The sequence below is a fragment of the Dipodomys spectabilis genome, unplaced genomic scaffold (assembly GCF_019054845.1).
Source record: "Dipodomys spectabilis isolate Male_0828 unplaced genomic scaffold, ASM1905484v1 ptg000174l, whole genome shotgun sequence".
Taxonomy (NCBI): Eukaryota; Metazoa; Chordata; class Mammalia; order Rodentia; family Heteromyidae; genus Dipodomys; species Dipodomys spectabilis.
Window position 1 is genome coordinate 8,313,618 of NW_024870851.1, and position 26,440 is coordinate 8,340,057.

A 26,440-nucleotide genomic window follows, 5' to 3' on the forward strand; every position below is an offset into this window, starting at 1 on the left:
CAAACTGAACAGTTTTCATAAAAAGATGTTCCAATGGTTAAGAGATCCATGGAAAATTATATTAAGTGAAGTAAGCCAGGCCCAAAGAAACATAGGTCATATGGTTTCCCTTATTTGAAATAATTAGTATATGTCTGAGACAAGCCAGAAAAGGTCAGATAAGATGATGTTAGGCGAAATGAACCACAAGATAAGGACAGGAGTGTTTTTTTTCTTTCTTGTTATTGTTTCTAACATATTTATTAGGTGATTCATTTGTTGCTTTGCATGTCCCTCCCCTACGGTATAATCCCTGTTTTCACTGTTTTTGATGTTGGTGTAATTTGGGGAGGGGAAGAAAAAAAACAAATTGTTTAAATAGGGATACAGGTGGACCCATTGCAAAAATGAGATGTACAAAATGCTGTGTTGAAAACAAATTTTACAACTTTGGCAGGGGTTGGGGTAGGAGGATGAGGAATGTGGGGGGTTGTATGTCATGGAGATGAGAGGGCAGAAATGGTAGGGGGAAAACAAAGGAGGACGCAACAATGCTTAATAAGAAATGTGCTCATTACCTTGCTCATGTAATTGTAACCATTCTGTAGGGTATTTTCACAATAAAAAAAACATTAAAAAAAGAGATCCATGGAAAAATATTCAATATATTTAGCCATAAAGGAAATGCAAATCAAAACTATACTAATATTCCCATCTCATCCCTGTCAGAATAGCAGCCATCAAGGAAACCAACAACAACAAATTCTGGCATGTGCCTCTTCATATTTAAAGAAAATAATATATAAGTATATGTGCACACACACACATACACACACATATAATCAAAATGAAATCTAAAATATTGAAAGAAGAGACCTCTCTTCCTTTCTAAAAAATTATTTTTAATTTTGATAATTCTGTTTTCTTTATGTATGGTATGTTCATGTGTATATCTTTAGTAGGCTTGGAGAAGAGGGTACAGAACTTGAGGGAAACAGGGTGCAAAATTGCAGCAATGGAACTCACTAGTCACTGATGAAAGTGCGTAGAGACAAGAGATGACTGGGAGAGAATAAGTGAACAGAAGGCACTATATGAAAGGAAAGGTATTCATTACTTGAGTTATGTAATATAATCCCTCTGTATATCACCTCTATAATAGCCATAAGGTAAATTAATTTTTAAAAAAGGAAAGAAAAAATAAATGCTCACACATTGTTGGTAGAAAAGTGAACTGATAAAATAACAATAGAAGCCAGTAGGGAGCTTCCTCAAAACTCTAAAAGTGCATCTATCTCATAATCCCATTGCCATCAAACGACTTAGACATGAACTTGAAGGTGTGGCAATCAGTGTAAAAGACAGATACTTGCATACCCACATTTGCTGCAGCTATAGTCATAATAGCCAAACTGGAATCAGTCAAGGTACCCAAGTAATGAATAGATAAATAAAATATAGTACATATGTGCCATATGATATTACTCAGCCATATGGAAAAGTGAAAACATGTCATTTCTTGGAAATGAATAGAACTAGGTGTCATCATGTTAGATGAGATAAACCAGAAGCCAAATATATATTTTCATTAATTTATAGACTCTAGATCAAAATATATACATGTACACACAAAGATGCATTCATATGGAAAGGTATTTACTAATATATGTGTACATATAGAACATGATGAGGGATAAGGAGGGAAAAAGATAAAACACAATGATGGATGATGAATAACATCAAAATTCATGTGTCTATATATGAAAATGTCTATACACAAATTTAATCAAATCTGTTTACAATAAAGGCATGTTGAGGAAAGAAATAATTAAAAAAAATCAGAATTAAATGAATTAGAATAAAAAATAGAAAGAATCAACAAAACAAAGGATTGGTTCTTTGAAAAAATTAACAAAATTGACAGACCCTTAGCAAATCTTATCAGAAAAAGAAGAGAACACACCCAAATAAACAAACTCAAAGATGAGAATGGAAACATCACCACAGAAACAACCAAGATCCACAACATTATAAGGGAATACTTCTCAAACCTTTATGCTAATAAGTTTGAAAACCTGGAAGAAATGGATGATTTCCTAGCAAATATTAAATGCCAAAACTAAACCAAAATGAGTTGAACCAACTTAACAGGCCCATATCAAGCATTGAAATAGAAACAGCAATAAAACAACTCCCATCTAAGAAAAGCCCAGGACCGGATGGATTTACAGTGGAATTCTACAAGCCCTTCAAAGCAGAACTCATACCAATACTCCTTCAACTCTTCAATGAAATTGAAAGAGAAAGTTCACTACAGAACTCTTTCTATGAAGCCATCATAACCCTCATCCCAAAACCAGACAGGGACTCATAAAAAAAGAGAACTATAGACCTATTTCTTTGATTAACATCGGTGCAAAACTTCTCAACATAATTTTGGCCAATTAGCTTCAACATTCATCAAAAAAAAAATCATACACTATGATCAAGCAGGATGCATTTCAGGGATGCAAAGCTGGTTCAATATATGCAAATCAATTAATGTAATTCATCACATCAACAAGAGCAACGATAAGAACCACATGGTATCTTAATAGATGCAGAAAAAGCATTTGACCAGATCCAACACCCCTTTATGATGAAGGCTCAGGAAAAACTAGGAATCCATGGAACATTCCTCAACACAATAAAGGCTGTATATGGCAAACCTACAGCCAGCATTATACTTAATGGTGAAAAATTAAAGCCATTTCCTCTAAAGTCAGGAATGTGACAAGGATGTCCACTCTCTCCACGTCTCTTCAATTTAGAATTAGAATGCCTAGCTATAGCAATAAGGTACAAATATAAAGGTACAAATATAAAGGAGATCCAAATAGGGAAAGAAGAAGTAAAATTCTCCCTCTTTGCAGATGACAAGATCTTCTATTTAAAGAATCCCATGGACTCCACTCCCAAACTTTGGCAAAGTAGCAGGGTATAAAATTAACCCTCAAAAATCAATGGCTTAGAGGATAATTGGTGTGAGCTCTGCTTTGAAGTCCTTGTAGAATTCAAATTGTTTAAATAGGGATCCAGGTGGACCCATTGCAACGAGATGTACAAGACATTATGTCAAAAAAGGAACTTTACAACTTTGGGGGGAGGGAGGATAGGAAAGGATGGGTAGGACAAAAGGAGGCAACAATGCTTGATAAGAAATGTACTCATTACCTTGCTCATGTAATTGTAACCCCTCTGTAAAGTATTTTCACAATAAAAAAAATAGTTTAAAAAAATCAATGGCTTTTCTGTATGCCAACAAATGAGAAGAGCGTGGCTGAAATCAGGAAAGCAACTCCATTTGAAGTAGCCAACCAAAAAATAAAATACATAAGAATTAACCAAAGAAGTGAAGGACCTCTATGATGAAAACTTTAAAAACCTGAAAAAGGAAATCAAAACAGAACTTAGAAAGTGGAAAAATCTCTCATGCTCCTGGATTGGAAGGATCAACATTATGAAAATGACAATACTTCCCAAGACTATCTACAAATTCAATGCAATACCTATCAATATTCCAACCTCATTCTTCAAGGAAATAGAAGAGACAATTCAAAAATTCATATGGAACAATGAAAGACCCCGAATAGTAAAAATGATCCTTAACAGAAATAACAGTGCTGGAGGAATATCAATACCAAATTTCAAACTCTACTACAAAGCCATAATAATCAAAACAGCTTGGTACTGGCACAAGAACAGACCTCAGGACCAATGGAATAGAATTGAAAAACCAGAAATGAACCCACAAACCTATAGCCCCCTAATCTTTAATAAGGGAGCTAAAAAACCCAATGAAAGAAAGACAGCTTCTTCAATAAATGGTGCTGGAAAAACTGATTAACCACTTGTAGAATACTAAAGCTAGATCCTTATATATCACCCTGCACCAGAATCAACTCCAAATGGATCAAAGACCTCAAAGTCAAAGCAGACAACCTGAAAATATTACAGGAAGAAGTAGGAGAAACCCTAGGTCTCCTTGGCGCAGGCCAAAATTTTCTTAATAGAGACCCAGAAACACAACAATTCAAAGAAAGGTTGGACAAATGGGATTTCATGAAGTTGCAGAGCTTCTGCCTGGCAAAGGACATAGCTAGCAAGATCAATAGAAAGCCCACAGATTGGGAGAAGATCTTCATTAGCCATACAACACACAAGGGTCTGATACCTAAAATACACCTGGAACTCAAAACATTAATTCCCCCAACAACAAATCCTCAAAGAAACAACTGCCCAATAAATAAGTGGGCTAAAGACTTAAAGAGAAACTTCTCTGAAGAGGAAAGAAGGATGGCCAATAGATAAATGAAGAAATACTCAACCTCTCTAGCCATAAAAGAAATGCAAATCAAAACAACACTAAGATACCACTGCACTCCAGTTAGAATGGCTATAATCAAGAACTCTAAGAACAACAGATGCTGGAGAGGATGTGGAGAGAAGGGAACCTTACTGCATTGTTGGTGGGAATGTAAACTTGTTCAACCACTTTGGAAAGCAGTATGGAGGTTCCTCAAAAAACTCCACATAGAGCTCCCCTATGACCCAGCAATCCCACTTTTGGACATTTACCCAAATGTTTACAAACAAGACCATACTAAAGCTACCAGCACAACTATGTTCATTGCAGTATTATTTATACCATAGCTAAGATATGGAACCAACCCCAATGCCCCTCAGTGGATGAATGGATCAAGAAAATGTGGTATATATATATATACATACACACAATGGAATTCTATACCTCCTTCAGATAGAATGACATTGCCCCATTTGTTATGAATTGGAAAGACTTGGAAAATTTATATTAAGTGAAGTTAGCCAGGCCCAAAGAAACATAGGTCCCAATGTTTCCCTTATCTGAAATAACTAGTACATATCTGAGACAAGCAGAAAAGGTCAGATAAGATGATGTTAAGTGAAATGAGCCCCAAGATAAGGACACAAGTGGTTTTTTTCTTTCTTCTTGGTATTATTTCTAACGTATTTGATTTTTTTTTTGGTTTTGTATGTCCCTCCCCAACAGTATAGCCTCTGTTTTCACCGTGTTTGATGTTGGTATAATTTGGGAGGGGAAGGGAAAAAACAAATTGTTTAAATAGGGATACAGGTTGACCCATTGCATCAATAAGATGTACAAGATGCTATGTGTAAAAACGAACTTTACAATGGCGGGAGGAAGAAGGGAGAAATGTATTTGTGGAGATGGGAGGGCAGGGATGGTAGGGGAAAAACAAAGGAGGGGGCAACAATGCTTTATAAGAAATGTATTCATTACCTTCATCCTGTGATGTGAACCCCTCTGTTCAGCATTTTCACAATAAGAAAGTTATTACAAAAAAATAAAGGCATGTCAAAAGAGAGAAATACATAGGTATAGGTGAGTAAGTTATAATATATTTGTGCGAAATAGTATGGCGAAACCCTTCTAGTAATTAATATAAATGAAAAGAGAAATGGAAAAGGAATAATATGAAAGTAATTCAGGCTCTGTTGGGAAGCAGGTACCAGCAGTAGGTAGGAACAGCCAGTGCAGTGGTTGAATGAGAATGAATGTGGTTGAATGAATGCATATATTAATGTTTGGAATGAGAATAATGAAATCTGGTGAAATTGTTTTAAGAAGCAGTAATGGAGAAGATGCAAATTAATGGTGGGGGTGAGTTTGATCAGGGTACAAAATTTCACAATGAAACCCTTTGTACAACTAATATATACTAAAAATATTTTTTAAAAGCCTTGCACAAAGAAAGAGGATTCAAATAATAAAATATTAGTGTTTCCATTTGAAAATGTACCCTTAATAATGTAGGATAGAGAACATTCCAAACTATTGGTGAGCCTGAGCTTTTCAAAACTATATTTTCAATTTAATGGGCCATGCTCTTCTTTGGCTCCCAATACTGAGAACAACTGAGAGTTGGCTATTTACAGAAAGTAATGTTCTTGGGGCTTTTGTGCTGTTGCTGATGCTGTTATAACTGGCACACTGTACCTGGTAAGTCATGGACAGCTTCTAATTTATTTGTAGATGCCTAGGCTACATCTTAAAGATGAAGAAGTTTGTTCAAGGTTGATGTTTCCTTGGTCTCTAGCCTCTCTTCTGAGTGAGTTCTTAGACAATGAGATTGTATATCTTTGGCAAGAAATAATGTTCAAGATAACTCATGTCAGGGAAAAAAATCTGCACAAAATAGGAACAATAAAATAATGTCAAATGAAAAGTGACTCTATTCTGTCAAACATGACACTGTGTTCATGTGAATTTAGAAGACAAAGAACTGCCACTGAACATGAGAATTTTCCAACATAAACCAGAACAACCTAGATATTCATTACAGAAGCACAGATTCTTACAGGTGGTCCCTTTGTTCTTTGATTGGCACATAAACATTAGTGCTCAGAAATTATTTTCTAATGATAATAACTGGTAGTAGCGACTTGAACTGATAGCTATTTTAAATCAATAGCTTTTTTCATTTTAGAAAGGAATGGATGCATAGATTATAGTTTTGCTCAGATTTCAATAATGATTGATTATTTATACTTGATAGAATAATAAAGCTGCACAGGTAAGACAGGACAGCATTATGCAAAGAAATTTGAGAAGAGTTGTTTCAAGATGAAATGGGCAAGTGTATAATTGCAAAGATAGGCGAAATAAAAGATTACTTCATACAACCAAATATGGTCATCCAATTATCATTCTAATTTTATGTCTTTAAAGGTACAGAGTTGCAGGCACAGAGTTGCTCCAAAATTTATTTATTTGATAATTTGCTGATGCCCTTTATACAGTACCATCTCTGCCAGTAGGAACTTCAAAAATATGGCACAAAGCCAGGTGCCAGTGCCTCATGCCTGCAATCCTAGCTACTCAGGAGGCTAAGATCTTAGGATCACGGTTCAAAGCCAGCCTGGGCAAGAAAGTCTGTGAGAATTGTATCTCCAATTAACTACCAGAAAACTAGAAGTGGAGCTGTGGCTCAAGTGATAGACAGCGCCCAGGCCCAAAGTTCAAGACCCGCGACTGACAAAATAAATAAATAAATAAATAGAATAAATAAATAGAATAAATAAATAAAATAAAAAATATATATATAGATGTATCCTTGAGAATAATATGCAAAGTTTCAATATGAATATTGGTATATGAGTTTATTTAAAGATGACCAGTTGCAGCACATATTAGAAATTATATGTGTCACTATGTTTATTGCAGCATTATTTACCATAGCTAAGATATGGAGCCAACCCAGATGCCCCTCAGTAGATGAATGGATCAAGAAAATGTGGTATATATACACAATGGAATTCTATGCCTCCATCAGAAAGAATGACATTTCCCCATTTGTTAGGAAATGGAAAGGCTTGGAAAAAATTATATTAAGTGAAGTAAGCCAGGCCCAAAGAAACATAGGTCCCATGGTTTCCCTTATTTGCAATATCTAGTATATGTATGAGTCAAGCAGAAAAAGTCAGATAATGTGATGTTAGGAAAACAAACCCTCAAATATGTATTTTAATGTTTTTGTTTCTTTCATGCATGTGTTTCTAACGCATTTATAAGATTATTTCTTTGTTGCTTTGTATGTCCCTCCCCCACAGTGTAACCCCTGCTTTCACTATATTTGATGTCAGTATAACATGTGGAGGAGACGGGGACAAACAAGTCGTTTAAGGATTCAGGTGGACCTGTTGCAACAATGAGAAGTACAATATGTCATGTCAAAACCAGCTTTACAATGTTGGTGTGGTGGGGGGGGAGAGGGGGTATGATTGGGCTGGAGGGAGTGGGGAGGCTGGGAAGGGAGGTGAAGGGTAAACAAAGGAGGAGGCTGCAATGCTTGGTAAGAAATGTATGCATTATCCTGCCCATGTAATTGTAACCCCTCTGTACAGTATGTTCTCAAATAAAATGAAATAAAATTTAAAAAAAAAGAAATTATATGTGTCACATACTATATATTATATGTGTATATATATTATGTAGTGCTATTCATATTTCATAATAGATAAGAAATTAAAATTGTGTTATATATGTGATACAAACAAAAATAAATTTGGTTCCTCTTTGGTTACAATTCTCAGAACATATTAATTTGAAATATAGTATCTATCAACATCCTTAGTCATTCAGTAATTCTAGACGTCTGAATAACCTGTGATCTGAAAACAGTAAAATGGAAACTTAGAAAATGAAATAAATAGGCTTAAAGAGAACTTTCTGAGCCCTTTTATGAGTATTAAAAACCTAATATTAAGCCGTCCTTGGGATGTTCCATAGAACAATACTGGTTGTTGGCTGCTAGCGGTCTAATGACAGAAATGACAAGACTTTCCTTAAAAAAAATTACTACTTATTGTATGCAAAAGTGCAAGCTGTAATATCTTTTTGTATGCTAAAGTGTATCCTGTAATATCTTTAATGTAGGGAAAACACAGCTCATACAGCAGAGGCATTCCAAAGTATCATGGGATGGCAAAGCCAAGAGTAAACTGATGCTTTATGAACATCACAGCCATACATTTTATGTTCTGAACAAATTTATTTTTTTGATTGAGACCCCATGTAAACACTTTTCTTCCCTTTGCATTAAGGATAACATAAATCAACATTTAAATGCCCATGGAAGCCTCTATTATTTTTGAATTTAAATGGTTTGTTCCAATCTAACAGCATTTTTATTCTCCATTAATCATAAAACTAGCCTCATAAATCCCAGTTACAATCAGGAGTAATGGTGTTCAGTGTGTCATAGATCTAACTGGTAGAGACAAGGGTTGGTCATGTATGGGTGAGTTTGGGTGGATTTGAGGAAAATCTTGTTCATATTTGGCCTCCTTCAAAATAGTTTCTGGGAAAAGGTATAGGTAGAAGACTCTTTCAATTCAGCTCTTATCCTTACCATGCTTGTTATGATCAATTCCTTGCCACTAAGAGGCTATGTGGATGTACAATAATTCTCCTCCAAAGAATGAATGTATGTATGATAGAACTGGGGTTACAGTTGTAGGAAGATGTTCCATATGGTGTTACTAGAATTATGGTTGATGAAAATAAATTTCCAGAGAAGGAACAAAATACATTGCATAGGTTGCTGCTGTAAGTTTGTGGTTTGGAGCCTGGTTCACAGAAAAGGCAAAGCCTCAAAGGGGTCATATTATCTCAGCAACTTAAGATGCTAACTGGGCTGAAATGTATTAGCTACACTCTAGAAGATACTTTTTCATACATGATGGAACTTAGGGTTTTTCATTGTTCTGCCTTTGTAATCCAAGTGCTTATTGTAACACTTGGACAAAACAGAAGAGAAACAAAAAATAACAATTACATCTATTTCAGAGTTGCTGAAACTCCAGAGAGAGTCTACTAACACAAACCAATTAAGTAGAATTATGATACATATTCAAAGAAGACACGTAAAGGTATTAGCTTATATCTAATACAGGCTTTCTAACTAGTTTCTAGTTTTTGTCTTTTGATGCACATTATTTCTTTCCTTAGTCTGAACCTGCTGAGCCATATCATGTTTTGTCAGGAAGCGGTTTGGCCTTACCCTTGACTCTTCCCAAGTCACTCAAGAATATTTCAGCTCCACCTCCTGCTGCTAAGCAGTGTCCTGAGCTCTCAAGGTTAGACATAGCCTGTCATTTTCCACAGCAACAAATGGAAAATATTTTGTGTGGCTTTGAGAACCAACACTGTAGTGAAAATATGAATGCTCCTAAGAGACACATTTTACTCAATGTAATGATTAACCTTCTAAAAAAGAGAATAATCCAATAGTAGACAAACTTCTGTGCAAATGCAGAAAGTGCATGAAATGAAGTTTCTAGGAGATGTGAGCTTCCATCATCTGGAATATTATCTGAACTCTAACCTTGAGAGTTTGACTCACTGATATCTGAATCTTTTTCTCCATAAGGTTCATTCTGCCTCAGTTGCTTTTTTAAAAAGAAAAATCAATATATCTCTTGATATATTGCAAGGTAGCTCTTGTTTTTAATGATAATTATTTTGGAAATGAATTCACTGGTTAAAAGTCAGTATCATTTTGTGAGCTTCATACCAATGAGGAATGATTAGTAATGTATATTTTGGAATTGAAATACTGACTTTGAAAGAACTGACAGTTTTTAATTGCTAGATTGGTTAAAAAAATTTCTTGTCAGAGAATAATGAATGGAAAAGTTCTCATTAAATTTATTCAATTGAGGCTCCTCCAAGCTGTATGTCAAATAAAAATCCAGTAAAACTTCAGGCAAAACACAATGATATGAAAAAGTGTTAGTAGTGAACTGACTTTAACTTTAGATTTACTTTTCAAACAAGAAGAGTCATTTCAATATATTTATTTTTGCTTACACAGCATCCACAGTCTAGCTACTCCAAGTTATTAATAGTAGCTTCTCGGCTTCTTAGCAGGCTTCCTTCATTTTTACCCTTTACTCTTTGACATGATACGAATGTCACCTACATGTTTTTTTTTGTTTGTTTGTTTGTTCATTTTAACAACAGAGGAACTCAAATTCTGGATATATTTGAGGACCAAACCTTGTTTATATTCACTGATGAAGCCTAAGAAATAAACCATGTTGGGTCAGCACAGGTGTATCTATGCAAGTTTCACTCAGCCCTACAATCCATTTTACTTGTCTGTTTATGTGATAGGCCTGTGGTTATTTTCCTTCAAAAAGGGGAAAAAAGTAGAATGAAAAATAGCTGAGCTTAGTTAAATTTGCTTAATTCAATTTGGCATTTTATTTCTGATTTACTTGGAAGTATTGAGGTTTGATCTCAGAGCCTTATACTGATGCCATACTCCCAGCCTTTATTTGGTGTGATTTTAATATTGTGTGTGCATATGTATGATGTGGAAAACATATTTATTATTTATTGTAAATCCTTTACCTGCTGTGTTTTTTTCCCATGTTTTATGTGGGTGTTTTCAAATATTGTACAAAGGAAAATTTGGACATTTGTATAAAACTTTTGATAGACAAAATAGCTTCCAGAGTCCTAAATGGTACAGATGTAAGGGACTTCCATTCCTGAGGGTTGTTACATGCTCATCACGTCACTTATGGTGTAGTGTTGAAAAGAGATGAATATATTTTCATCCTTTTCCCTATGGCTGAAATATCTCATAAAAGAACATGTAATTATTATTCCCAATACTTTGTAGACTGAGAAAAGCCTGTCAAATAACAAGAAGTCAGAGAACAGCACTAAGGAGAAAGCTTCCTGGTCTGACATCAGTGTTCAGGTTGTGTTTGGGTCTGTATTTTATGAGGTACTCTATTCAGAGTTAATGCAACAAGAAAATGCAAGCTGTTTATGAAACGTGGTGTATAACCAGGCCACTGTTTAATAATTCACCAGGAAAATGGAATAAATATGCATCAAGAAGGCAGTTTGTCCTTTGGGAGGCTGGTAGACAGCTTGATGTCAAAGGAACATCATGCTCCAGACTTTAAAAAGAAAGGTCAATAAGTCGTGTCTTACTTTCTTCAACTCTAGTTGTTGCATTTTTTTCACCAGTGTCCTTTCTATGGCACAGAGCATAGAGGGCATAGAGTAATAGATCTATAGCCACAGAGATTACTTAATCTTGCACTGACCCTATATAAGGGATAAATGATATCAGGTTACCGAATAGCTGCTGTCAGATGAGCAAATGGGAAGCAACTAGAGGAAGTATGGTGATCCAGAAGCCCATTGAATGGGATGCTATGCTAGTGCACGTGAACTTGAGAGCAAAGTAGACACTGACTGTCAGCTCATCCTAATTGGAGTTTACATAGACAGGATTTTCTGTTTACCTATGCCCAAGGTATTTAAGGATCCCATATCTATCCTACACTCAGCACTTCATAAACGAACCTTGCAGAGAAAAGAAAGAGCAGATGCATTTCACACCTTATAATTTAGGTGCATACCCAAGAAGAATGATAAAAATAGTGCATCACCCAGACTGGGGCAGCTTTGAATGGAAAAGATATTTAATGATTATGCTCAAGCAACAAGCTAAGTGGGTATATGGTTGTCCCATAGATAATACATGCATATGTTTGAAAATAAAACTTATTTTTACAATGCTGGGGATTAACATAGATATTCGCATATGCTATGGTATTGCTCTGCCATTGAGCAACATATGTAGCCTTCCATGCTTAAATAATCATTTGAAATTGAATTTAAAATATTATGAGGCTATTATAAATGGAGTTGCTTTCCTCATTTCAGCTTTGTTCTTCTCATTGTTTTCTGTAGAGAAGCTACTGATTTTTGTGGTTTAACTTTCTATACTGTTACTTTGCCAAAGTTTTGGACCAGATCAAGTAACTTGGGGGAGGAATCTATGATGTTCTTTAAACACAGAAGCATGCCATCTACAAAGAGGGATTGTTTTACTTCTTCATTCTGTATTTGGATCCTCTTTTTGTTTGTCTCTTCCCTTATTGCTCTAACTAAGAATTCCAGTAATATAATGAAGAGGAGTGAAAAGAGTAGACATCCTTGTCTCATTCCTGGTTTTAGAGGAAATGGTTTTAACTTTGCACTAGTTTGTATAATGCTGGAGGTAGGTTTGTCATATACAGCCTTTATTATATTGAGGATGATACATGGATTCCTACCTTCTACAGAGCTTTTATCATAAAGAGTGTTGAATCTTGTCAACTTTTTACGGTATTTATTGAGATAATCATGTGGTTCTTGTCCTTGACCTTGTTAATCTGTTGAATTATATTAATTGATTTGTGTATACTGAACTAGCTTTGTATCCCTGGAATGAAGTAAGCAAGACCCAAACAAATATAGGCTGCATGGTTTCCCTCATTTGTAATAATTAGAATGTGCCTATAACTCTACAAGTAAACCCAACAGATGCTAAAAGACAAATAATCATACTTGGTTGTGATTAATTACAGCACTCTAACATTCACACAGTGAGAACAAAGGCAGATATTTCTTAGGTGAGGATCACAAGGGCTCAATAGTCATGTGCATATCACCATATAAAATGATGCTTAGCAAAATGACCTCCAAGAAATGGAAGCAAGAGGTTTTTTATTGTACTATTTTCAGGGTTTTTTTTGTTTGGTTGTTCCCTTTGGTGTATTAACTTTTGTTACTGTTTTTGATTCTGTACCCTTTGTCTTGTATAAACGTTTTTTTCTGATTTGGGAAGGGAAAGGGAAGCCCAGAAACTGGGGACAAAGGGTGAACAAATTCAACAGTGATACTCACTAGACACTATGTTGGAAATGAACTATACAACTTAGGAGAAGGGAGGGCATGAAGGGAAAAACTGGAAAAAATGAGGGAGGGATGACACTGTTCGAAAAGAAATGTATTCATTATCTCTGACTTATATAACGGTAACCCATCTGTACATAACCTTTATAATAAAATTTGAAAAAATAATAATGAGTAAGAAAAAACATGAAATTTTCTGAAGTTTGTTATTATCAACAAAGGAAACAAAGATTATGGCAACTAAATTAGCAACACTTAAGATTACTAAAACCTGTAAACAAATCAACTTAGCACAACAGTCACAAGTAAGAAAAAAATAATAGGGAAACATAAAACTTACACTCATATTTCTTTTCCTTTGTGGGTATATTTTTAAAATTGTTATTGTATAAGTAATGTGCAGGGTGATTATAGTTACATGTCAGGTAATGAATACATTTCTTTGTGGGCAATGTCACCCCTTTCCTTATATTCTCCCAATCCCCCACCACACACATAAGTTCTATAATTCATTTTCAGCATAGTATCTAGTGAGTACTACTGCTGCATTTGCTCACCCTTTGTCCCAACATTTCTGTGCTCCCCTGTTACTCTCCCCCAAACAGATTAACCATACAATAGAAAAAGCACAGAAAACAAAAAACAGATAAATATCATATTATATGATCACATGAACATAGCTATTGAGCCTTTGTGATCCTCTCCTAAGAATATCCCTGGACCTGAAAAATTCTACAGGACTCCAGACGTTTACATTTCTTATATACTTATTAGAGTGGATAAAACTCAAACTCTAGGAACAACATACGTGCCTGAGGGGTAAGGCAAAAAGAGCCTTCATTCATAGATGATGAGAATGTAACACTTTTAAAAAGTCATGTAAAATTTAAAATCCTAATTTGGTAGTGTCTTACAAAACTGAACATTCTCTTACTATACAGTCAGCATTTGTACTGCTTGTTATCCCGCTAAATTAAATGAAATACTAGTGCGACAACACATCCTGAACAGACATGTTTATAGACACTTCGTTCGTAACTGCAAAGACCAGGAAGTGTCTCAATAGGTAAACACATAAACTCTGAACATCCACAGAACAGAATATTATTTAGCAATAAAAAGAAATGATGAGAAGAAGGAGGGACATAGTTATAAAGTTCCATGCATGTTCTACAAAATTAAGACAATGGGGAGAGGGGATGAGGTTGGGAGGGATGAGGGAGAATGATGAAAGGGGTGACATCAATGAAATTTACTAGTATTCACATATATTAAATTATTGAATGGTAATTTTTTTTTTCTGTCAGTCGTGGGGGTTTGAACCCTGGGCCTGGGCATTGTCTCTGGGCTCTTCAGCTTGAGGCAAGTGCTGTACCACTTGAGCCACAGAGCCATTCTGGTCTTCTGGAGGTTAATTGTAGATAAGAGTCTCATGATTAGTAGGCAAAGTAGAGAGAGTTAATGCCAGTTAAGTTCTACATGTTATGGGATATCAGATAGCTTAAAATTATGCACTTTTCAAACACATATTATATAATTCCATAAGTAAATGCTAATATAAGCTATAATATGTAATTACTAATAATGTATTGATAATGACATCAATATTACAAGTAAGATGTTAATGATAGAAAAAAACTGAGAAATTAAGAGATGAAGGCCCGTGTCATTTTTAAATACTGAATTTGCCTATAAACATGTAAAATCCTTTCAAAGTATGTTATTTATAAAAGAAGAGAATTGCAAACTCTGGGTTATTACCATGACATGATACGAAGGTTTAAAATTTCCCAAGTTTGCATCAGTGGTTTGGTTAGGCAAGAATATAAATTTGGAAGCAAAAATAGATATATTAAAAAACATATAGTAAAACTCACCCACTGCTTGCAAAGTTTAATTTTGGTCTTTTACATTAGTTCCATGTACATGTTTAACATTCGTAACAAGTACATAACTGTGCACATTCAAGTTGCCTTGCCTTCCAACCTTTGGGTAGATTATGTAGTAGGCAGTGTCCTAGAGCACATTCTGGGGAAAATAGAGAAAGTCAGGCATAGAAAAGCTGAGGGTTAGTACCGAGTGGAAAGAAGGAGATGTAAACTAGTATAAGACAACAACATTCAAAAATGCCAGAATAAGACGAGACGATCCATAATTGCCTACTTGTCCTCTGGCATCTTCCCTGGTAGTTTTATTTGTCAACAATTCTCATAGACTTTTCTATAAATTTTGCTTTTTTAAAAAAAAAACCAATATGCTAAAAAACTTTGTCAATGAATATTTAAAATAAACTTCAAAGTATTTCTCATTTCAAAAATTTTCCTTTTTTTCTGTCTTTGCCTTCAAAAATCTTCCTTTGGGTTCAAGTTTTACTAAATTGATGTCGGCCCCTATCCTAAATTCTCAAATGAAGACAAAAAAAGTCAAGTTAAAAAAAGTGACTTTCTCCCTACCAAAGCAACCATTGTTGATTATCTTTACTTCTTTATAATACTCCTTTTAGTGTGAAAATAATTTTTCTTGAAGTTAACTGAATTAGATTAGAAAGTTTTAGCTAGTCATAATTCTTTTATTGGCCAGGCACTGATGACTCACACCTGTAATCCTGACTACTTAGGAGGCTGAGATTTGAGTATAGAAAGCCAACCCAGGCAGGACAGTGCAAGAAATCTTATCTCCAATTATCTAACTAAAGCTAGAAGTGGATCTGTAGCTCAAGGTGACAGAGCACCAGCCTTGAGTGGAAAACTAAAGAACAACAGTCAGGCCTTGAGGTTTAAGACCCAGTAGCTTCAAAACAAAATCCCTCTGTTATTAGTACAATATGCAAACACAAATACTATCTTCCTCAATATTTAAGAGTAGGATTTCTGAACTCAGACTGTCTCACAACTCAGACACTGACTACCCAAATATCTTTGTTAATCTATTTATTTATAATAGTTATTTTCGTTGCTCCATATTTTATCAAAAGTACAATGATATCATTATTTTATGTTCCTCTAAGAGAGAGACTGAATTCTTGATAAAGACCGAAATGCACAATGAAAGATCTTAACTTGGGGAAAATATTCATTCCTTTTAGTATAGAGCACATGGAAGTGTTGGTGTTACTCAAAGCTTAAGAATTTCTCTGAATTCTGAGATTGTCCAGGGTCCATTCATACCACAAACACAGCTGAGGGGTATTGTACAAAAACAGACAAGAATTCTGAAAGCGCAGATAGACTCAAGTCTACTTGACTAGTTAATGTCAGTTCTCAATGCAGGTAATTTAAGTTGCAATATATACACAATTCCTGCCAATGGAGTAATCTTGGACAGGTCCTTTAACTTTTCCAGTGCTTTGTATCTGTAGAATAGGAATAATGATGGCTTTGCCTGTTAAGATTTCAGTGAATTAAAATAGTCAAATACCTATGAGACCTTGAACACACAACTGAGAAAGTATTTAGTGCCCTGTATTTATTATTTTCTAGCCATAATATCTTACCAAGACTTCTTTCTCTAATAGCCACATGGCTAGTCAATAGCAGGATAAAGCAAGGCATTCACTATTTATGGACCCTGTTTTTTTTGTTTTTTAAAGAGTATTATCTATAAATTAAATGAATAGATATGAAATGTATTTCAGCAAAAACAGTTTTTCTTGTTCTGAGTAAATATAGAGACATTGACATATTAGACCAGCAACCTATGAATTTTACCCTCAAAAATAACATTTCTTTCAATAGTTCATGCTATCATATAGGTATATGTTTGTGAGAGAGGTTTGTTCATGGTGCTTCTGTGTATTCCCCCCAAATACGCCGAATTATCTTTCTTATAGGAATTTTAAACTAATATATTTGAAGATATACTGAAAAATATTCTTAACCCATCACCAAATAAATCAGGAAAGGGACTAAAACTTAAATCATAAAATCATTAATAATCAAAGATGGAATTTTTGTGTTATTTTTAACCTTAGTAACAAAAAATTATGGCATCTAATCAATGTTGAAATCAGATTTTGGTTAGGTTAAATGTATGTTCCTGTTTGTACAGCTTGGGGAGGAGAAAGAACCACTGCATCCGTTATGATACATTGCCATGCGTTAGAACTATTTGTCTCAAGGCATACAATAAATAACTTACATTGACATGAAACAAGTTAGTACACTATTAAGTACCATAAATCATCATATTTGGAAGTTGGTGCAGATGAGAAATATTAATGAAGCTTGAATTTGTTTCAGGTGTTTGGAACTCATTACATTTACTCACCACTACACATTAAACAGATAAATGAATAGTTTCCTAAGCAAGAAATGTGTTAACCATCCACTTTCCATACAGAATATAGTCAGTGCTAAACAGGCACTAAAAATAATGGCAGTATTAGATTCCCCAAAGACAGTTTGACTTCCAGGATCAAGAGCAAGTGTGGTGGTACTTGTGCTTTATGTCCTGTGAAACATCACTAACTCCAGTGCTTTCCATACTAAATATCTTTCATTTCAGCCATAAGATAAGATTACAGACATCTAAATTCTGATGAAGAAATTGTTTTGAGAAGTAAAAAGGACGGAATATTTTAAAGAAGATTTGTATGTAAGTCCTGGGCTTGTTTGCCAACGATCAGACCAGGGAGCTTAAGGAATTAAGACAATTGGCCATCCAATAAAGTGACTGCAAATGGGGGGAAGAAATCTTCCTTAATCTGAACATCTTGTTTAACCAGAGTCTAACTGTGAATGCAAGAAATAAATCTTATTCAATTTTCACCTCTTTCCACTAATGTACTTCTTTCTGTTGCAGGATTCAGTAGATAACCGTACATTCCATTTGATTTTCATGCATTCTGTTGCTCTTTACCTTAGGTTAGTTTCCTGGTCCTTTGTATATATGTGGCGTTATCAATTTGGAATAGCAATAAACCACTTATGTTATAGAGTTTCTCCTTTATAGGAGTTGAAAAATGCTACTGTTAGGATCTTACCACTAGTGATATTAACTATAATCACATAATTAAGGTAGTTTCTTCCATAACATAGAGGAAGTTAGAGTTATTAGATAAATCCCCTTGGTAAGTAGAAATGTTTTATAAACATGCTAGTGTGGGTAGAAGAAGCAGGCTATAAACAGGAATATTAGTACCAATAATCCTATAGTAGGAGCACAATTCTCACTATTCCACCAAGGAAAATGTCAAAGATGGCCAATTCATGAACTAACAGCATTTTTCTGGTTGAAGGTGAGGCGTTATCTCTTAACCTTTTTCTTTCTGTGGTCATCAGCAGTGTATGCCTCAGCAATGTCATATTGATACTCCATGTATCACAGTGACACCCAAATCAGATGAGATAGCAGTTTCCTGTGAAAGTCATAAACTATGCAAATGTGTTCACTTGGGGATTTTACCAACTTTTTTTTCCAGCTAAAATACAGCAGTTTATCAAGGCAGTAAAATAACAAACATGGGAAAAGGTTAAAAGAGCAAGTACAAATATTAACATCACATAAAAATAACAATTATAACACAAAGAAAAATCCAGCTTAAAAAATACTAGCATACATTCTTGTGGAATCCTTCAGTACTAAGTGCTGTGTGTGTGTCTCTGTGTGTGGTCCTGTCAAATATGATAGGTGCTGTCTTGCACAGCACCTTTAGTAGTCACCAAGTATACATCATGTCCTCTGTTAGAGGTGAATCCAAACAAGTTCATTGAGACAAACTATTTTTCACCAAGGGCATGTAGTAAGTGACAGAACAAGAACCAGAAAATAAACTATGAATGCCTTTCTGCTTTGGTGTTGTTTCTCTAGGTGATCCCTTTGTAAAATCTCATCAAGTATTATATTACTTTGTCTTCACAAAAGTCTTATGTTGCATTAATTTATTTTTTATGATATGAAAATGGAGGTTTAATGAGATTAAATAACTCATTCAGGTTAAGACAATGAAAAAGTTGCTGAACCAATTTCCAACTAACCTGTTGGTATTCTGTTTTTAAAGCTGAAATGACAATGATCAATTTGTTCTCTATATTACTTAAAAAGAAGAGATTGTTCTCTTTAAACTACATACTTTGGCTTTGTCATAAATAACTTTGCCTATTGTTCAAGCAAAGGAAATACTTCTTTGAAGATCTATAAATTTTGTTCTAAGGAAAGACTTTTAATTTTTATTATTTTCATGTTTCTTTATCTTACTTTTATTTTTTACATGTTTGTGAGAGTTTGGCTACTAGATTTCCAGAAATTTTGGATATCTCTTTGTCCAGTTAAATACTTTCACAAAGTATATCACAGGTGACAGAAATTTTCTGATGAAATGTGAGGGTGGGAGACAGAATAAAAAATATTATGACAGAGGAAACTGAGTAGCAGTACTGTTTCTGACTCTACTCAGTAAAGACATTTTAAATTAATCCAGAGTCATCACATGCCTGGGTTTAATAAGTAAAGATAATAAGTTCAGCATCTAGTGAAACAATTTTGTTGTAGAAGCCAGCTTGTGAGCCTTGATTCACCTGTGATTTTAATTGCCTGATTTTGTGCAGAACTAAAAACTAAAGATGACAGATTGGTCATTAAATGAAAAACCAGGGTATTAGAGTGAATGAAAACAACATATGCTGCAAAGTACAACATCTTTCATTATTTATAATCTGCATAAACACTGTTGCACAGGTAGGTTAGGATCCCTTAGCTCTGCATTTTCATGTTCCCTTCCATGAAAACATATATTTTCATGCCTATAGTTGCACTATAAATTGAATCAATGCATTGTGCGGTAGCATAGCCAGTATATGTAAGGATGGAAGTTCCCTTTTTGTCAATTAAATTCATTTTATGCTCAAATTGTATTTATCAAATACAATGATGGAAATCACTTTCAATTAAATATTAAGAACATCCTGCCAAATGAGTGATTTTGAGGCAACCACATTTCTACATTGAAAACAGCAGAAGTGATGGAGTGGATTACTGCAAAAGGTAAGTTTACCATTTGGCCTCCAAAAGATCCTAAAGTCAGGACTGATTAATTGAATCAACCTTGAGAACACACCTAGGGCTGAATGAAGTGGCCACTGAGGGAGGCTTACAGAGGCGTCACCATCCCAGTCTTATGGGGAGCAAATCTGAGCTTTGAAGTGCAGGGAGAGACTTGAACCTACCTGTTCCACGCCTAGCTAGTCCAAACCCTGCCTCCGTTCAGAAACAACTAGCCAGGCTTACGTTAATTTTATTTGAACACAGTATGAATACACTATACAATCTATTTAGACTATAGAAGAAAATATAAAACACATCAAGTGAGCTCCTCTTGCCTTTTTTTTCTGATAAATTTTTCTTCACATAAAATAAAACAACAAACTTTCTCTCTTGATAAACTAATCCTTTCTTTTAGTTGTTATATTTTGCAGGTCAATATAGAGTCTCAGAAACTAAGATATACATCTTTTTTTGCGGGGGGGGCCGGGGGGTCCGGTCGTGGGGCCTGAACTCTGGACCTGGGCGCTGATCCTCAGTTCTTCAGCTCAAGGCTAGCGCTCAACCACTTGAGCCACAGCACTGCTTCCGGCTTGTTTTTTTCTGCTATGTAGTACTGAGGAATCGAACCCAGGGCCTCATGCATGCAAGGCAAGTGCTCTACCACTGAGCCACCTTCTCAGCCCCAGATATATATCTTTTGATTACTAACTATGACCGGCATTCGAACCATCAACTGCAAATCCAAGAAAGTCAAGAGATGATTTTGAAATATATGAAGTCTGTTAGGGAAGCAGAAAAGAAACTCCAAACATATTACCAAGAATTTTAAAACAATGTTTAAATAATCTTCTATAAAAGTACATTCCTATATAATGTTGCTGCTGTAATAATCTATTATATATTTATGCACATTTAGAATGCCTCTCACATTAATTATAAGCAATTCTGGACATCAATGTCTAGGATCAGTTTCATTAACTCTTTTTCTAAGATTTATAATCTCATTCTTAAAATTATTAAAAATTTGTGAAATTATTTTCCATATTTATTATTTGTGATGATAAATATATGAATTTATAACTCTGTTTTACTGACTGCCTGATAAACATAAATATATTCAGGCTTGAATTCATTTTATGCTTATTTAACAGTATATGTTAAAATTATAAAAAAAAAAGGGGGGGGGGGCTGGGAAGGTGGCTCAGTGGTAGAACGCTTGCCTTGCATGCATGAGGCCCTAGGTTCGATTCCTTAGCACTACATAAGCAAAGAGAAAAAAGCCAGAAGTGGCGCTGTGGCTCAAGTGGTAGAGCGCTAGCCTTGAGCTGAAGAGCTAAGGGACAGCACCCAGGCCCAGAGTTCAGGCCCCACGACTGGACCCCCCCCCAAAAAAAATATATATATATAAAAAGTTGTGTTCTTCAAGAAAATTATAATGTATCAAGCAGATAAAATTATGCTAAGTATTACTTGATTTTTCTCTTGCAATTAATTACATTAGGAAAAATTACTTAATAGTTTTGGACAATTGTAAAATTGATAAGGATTGATATTTCTTTAGTAAGTTCGCATACTTACACAAAAGAATATTGAGTCTTCTAATTCTTCCTTCTTAGCAATAAATTATTTTCAGGTACAAATCATACACAAAAGACATGTTAATAAAATACATGTTCTCCTAAAATATTTCAGATAATATGTGTGTGTATGGATTCATGCACATCTACATACATGTGCATATATCTGTGAATATATTTACATAGATGATATTCTACAGTTTTCAAAGTTCTAAAATTTCTCAAAACCCCCTTTAATTCTATAATGTTTAAAATCAAGTGCTTATTGCTAAAATGTTTCCTTCTTTAGCTGCATCAGAATGCAGTTCATTGTCTCTTATTGTTAGGATGATTTGTTCAATGTAAACAATTTTTCTTATTTGAATTTATTTTTGTCCTTGCATTAAACGTTATAAATATTGAATAACTTTCCCCACTTCATCTATATTCCAACAGTCTCCATAAATATAAATGTCATAGTTATAAAGTGGTTAGAGGTTTTGCATGATTTATGCAAATACACATTATCTCATTACTTTATAATGACACTAACATAAAGTGTTGATATGAGGAAGAAGAAAAGGTCTAGAGAAACTAAGTAACTATGTGTGGGGTTGTGTATCATTACTATGCAAGGGGGAAGCACATCACTTCAAATTTAGTTGAGACTGTTTTCACAGGCCTAATAGCATATTAAAATGCATGTTGAGGCAAAAGCAAGTTAACTCCTCATTGACTTCCTTTATTTTATTTCTCTGCTTCTCCCTTGTTGTGTCTCATCTAAAATTCATATACAAAATACCATACAAAATACAAATACCATTCCTCTTTCTTATGCAAATGATCTTTGTGGATGAAAATATTCTCTTCTTAAGTACTTGAAATTATACATATGAACCACTACTCCAAGTCCTCATAATTATTTTTATAAGTCCTAGATGAGAGACCACATACTAGCTGAATAGCAATGATCTCATATTGCAATAAACCTAATTAATGCCTTGTTTTCTTATTGCTTCATTGAAGTGGTTACATATCATCCACATAAAAACAGATTATATCAAAATAATTCATAAAGATGAATCTACTATGTTTAGTCAATTCTTTTGTCAATAATCTTGGTTATATGTCCAAAATTTTACATGGTAGTCTAATTTCTGTTGCTTTAATTTATGTAAATAAAAAACGGCATCATACATATTTACATTGAGTGCACCACAGTCTCTAGCTAATAGAGAACATTGTAAAGGCACAAAATAAATTGTAACTTTGTGACTAAAACAGAGGGAAAGGAATCCTCAAGTCAGTGGTCATCAAGTGGTTAATGGTCTACATTCAACACAGACTCACAGATACATCTCCATGACTCTTTTCTCACAGATTCAATTACTTATTTGATGTCCATGAAGGGCAAACTATGAAATATATTCCCAGAGAGAAACTTGACCAGAATGATAGCAAAATAATTTGTTTTAAAGTTTCTTTATTCTTATAATTTCTTCTATGTCGACCAATTATCACTTAATGACAGTGTGACTGTGTATCATTTTGATAACTCTCATTTGGGGAAAAAAAGAAAAGCATCACGCATGGAGCTTTTCTTCCCAGTGCAAATCTGAGATTATTTAACTCTTCATAAACTATTACATTATCTCTTCTTTTTTTTTCTTTCTTTTTTTATTGTGAAAATACTGAACAGAGGGGTTACAATTACATGGGCAAGATAATGAGTACATTTCTTATCAAGCATTGTAGCTTCCTCCTTTGTTTCCCCTTCCCATCCCTTACAATCCCCTTCCCCCACTCCCCCACCCAATCCTCTCCCTCCTAGCCCCCCCACCCCCCGCACCAAAGTTGTAAAGTTCGTTTTTTGACATAACAACTTGTACATCTCATTGTTGCAATGGATCCACCTGTATCCCTATTTAAACGATTTGTTTTTCCCCTTCCCCTCCACAAATTATACCAACATCAAATACAGTGAAAACAGGGGTTATGCCGTGGGGGAGGACATACAAAGCAACAAAGAAATAATCTTATAAATGTGTTAGAAACAATCGCATGAAAGAAAAAAAACATTTGAATTCATATCTTAGGGTTCATTTCCCTAACATCAACTTATCTGACCTTTTCTGCTTGACTCAGACATATACTAGTTATTGCAAATAAGGGAAGCCATGGGGAACTCTATTACATTATCTCTTATTGTAACAAATTACAATCATTCAACTTGAAATTATAATTGCATTAACTTCACAACAAAAGTATAAATATAGTCCTAGTTAATAATCTTCTTAGCTATATTTTCTATATTTGATTAAATACCTCCTTTAGCTAGTAAATTATTTCATATGAATCATCCTAATTAACATAGTGTGATCTTCATCTACCGCAAAATATTTGGACTCTATGCTTAATGGGTTAAACAGATTACCTATAATCCCCTAAAATAAAAAAAGTCAAGCAATAGATTGAAACATTTGTGTTTGAAAGGTTAAATATTATCCAGTTATGGAAGCAAATGCTAGGTTTTTGGTTTCTAAATCAAGTCCTGTGGTTTCAAAGCCTTCTTTTGTTGCATTCCATCATTATTGACAAGTTATGAGAGAGATCACTGTATTCCTATCCAAACATATGTCTTTGAATATTTCGGGTTGGTTATTCAAAAACAAACCAAAACAAAATTTCAGACCACTGCAAACACAAGAATGATTCTGCAAACCTTTGCCTTGGTTATAAATAAATAATAAATTAATTAATTAATTTGAATATGCCTATAGGAGTTTAAAGTAGATGCGAGCAGCAGAATCTTCAACTGATAGCTTTCAATGTGACTAGACAAAGATCTTTTTATAGAGTGAAGAGATTGGAAGCCTAACACCTGGTACAGAGAGAGCTGACCAAGATGGTTTGCTGATAAGAGCCACTGGGACTTTGTCTGCATAGTAAGACAGAACTTTCTTACATTATAATCTCCTCCTCAGCATCTGTAACCTGTTGCCACTCATTCATCTGCAGCCTGAAGCCTCTAGTTTGTTCTATACTTAGAATGCCATTTAACCTTTAACTATAGCCCTTGTGTGGGTCTCATTCTGTATGTGTTAGTCCTGAGTTTAGGCACATAACACAATTTTCTGCTAGTCTAGTATCAGCTTATTTATTATATACTAAATTTCTCAAGCTTTCAGAAGAAAAGGAGAAACAACTTGAAACTTTTCCACAGTTCTTACTGAATGTGGCCACCATGGCTAGATGCTTATGCTGCCCACAGTGGTTAGAGGTTGTCACTGTCTCCAAGGAACTGACAACCTCATTGTGGAAACACGGCAACAACAAACGAGGGATGTCAGACTTGCCTTTGTGGTAATGGAAGGAGGCCAGATCCCCACTGGAATAGATCATAGTTGAAGTCAATAATAGAAGATGTCACATTTCACAATGCATAGCGCGACTGCTTCCACACATCTGCCTGGAGTGCAGTCGAGATTAAGTACTTGAGAATAAATGTCAGCCCAGGCAAGCTGCATACCTTGTCAACTGCACACTAGACTTCATCAGTGTCCTCTTACCTTTCCAGTGTATTCAGCTGGTCCAGTCCATTTGCCTCCACATTTGGGAGCCTCAAACACACTCCTTAGCTCATCCAAGGCAATGGAAAAGCGTTCGATTCTACGGCGTCCAGTCAGGGAAGCTTCCTTCAGAACTTCAGGCCGGCCGCATTCCCGAGAGTGGTCAGTCTCATCCTCAGGACTCTCTTCTTCAGTCTCTGCACTGAGCATCTCTTCCCCTGGGCTGCAGGGCAGACTGGGAGGATCGGGAGGTTCCGGTGCCAATGGGCTTTCCCTGGGCTGGGGGAGCCTGCACCAACTATCCTCAGGCCAGCACCCACTTCTCTGGTAATCGCTGGATTCCCATTTCTGCCGCAGGAGGTTCAGGGATCCCTTTTGTATGGGAAACACGGATGTCTCTAGGTTTTCCTGTAATGGTTAAAAATTCCTTCATCAAGACGTGCTCAGATGATTGCATCTTTAGAAAGATCTCACTCGAGCAACAGAAGAAGTGGCACTGTGACTCCAAGTGGAAAAGTGTTAGCCTTCAGCGTAAAAGCTCAAGGACAGCGCTCAGGCCCCAAGTTCAAGCCCCACGACTAAGGAAGGAAGAAAGAAAGATAGAGAGAAAGATAGAAAGAAGGAAGGAAGGAAGAAAGAAAGATAGAAAGAAGGAAGAAAGGAAGGAAGGGAAGTAGGAAAGAAGGAAAGGAGGGAGGGAAGGAAGGAGGGAAGGAGGGAGGGAAGAAAGAAAGGAATAAATAAATAAATATTGCTTTATTTTTGCCTCTTGCTACTACAGTGTTATGTCTCTTAAACTCAAATTAGACAGATTGACAGATTAAGGAGAGGAATGATTTTCACAGGCATGGCAATATGTACATAAGGAGAGAAGAGCTAACGAACGAAATTTTCTTTCTTTTCCTTCTATGAGAAATTAGCCTTATTGATTCATTGATTTAGCATTTTCTGAGTAAAGGCCATTTTTTAAAAAGACAATGAAACAGAATTGTCATTTCCTATCTGTGACTGTAAGATTTACCTTGAATTTACTCAATTCTAAAAAT

The 26,440-nt window shown here is 35.1% G+C and overlaps 1 protein-coding gene across 1 annotated transcript in view; it reads right to left on the reverse strand.

Annotated features, from left to right (window-relative positions):
- Positions 1-25,802, reverse strand: part of Xirp2 (xin actin binding repeat containing 2) — a 266,584-nt gene extending 240,782 nt beyond the window's left edge. The window contains exon 1 of the mRNA XM_042694208.1: positions 25,395-25,802. Within this exon, the coding sequence (XP_042550142.1) occupies positions 25,395-25,604 (210 nt within the window). The 5' untranslated portion in view covers positions 25,605-25,802. The remainder of the gene's footprint in view (positions 1-25,394) is intronic.
- Between the last annotated feature and the right edge of the window lie 638 nt (positions 25,803-26,440).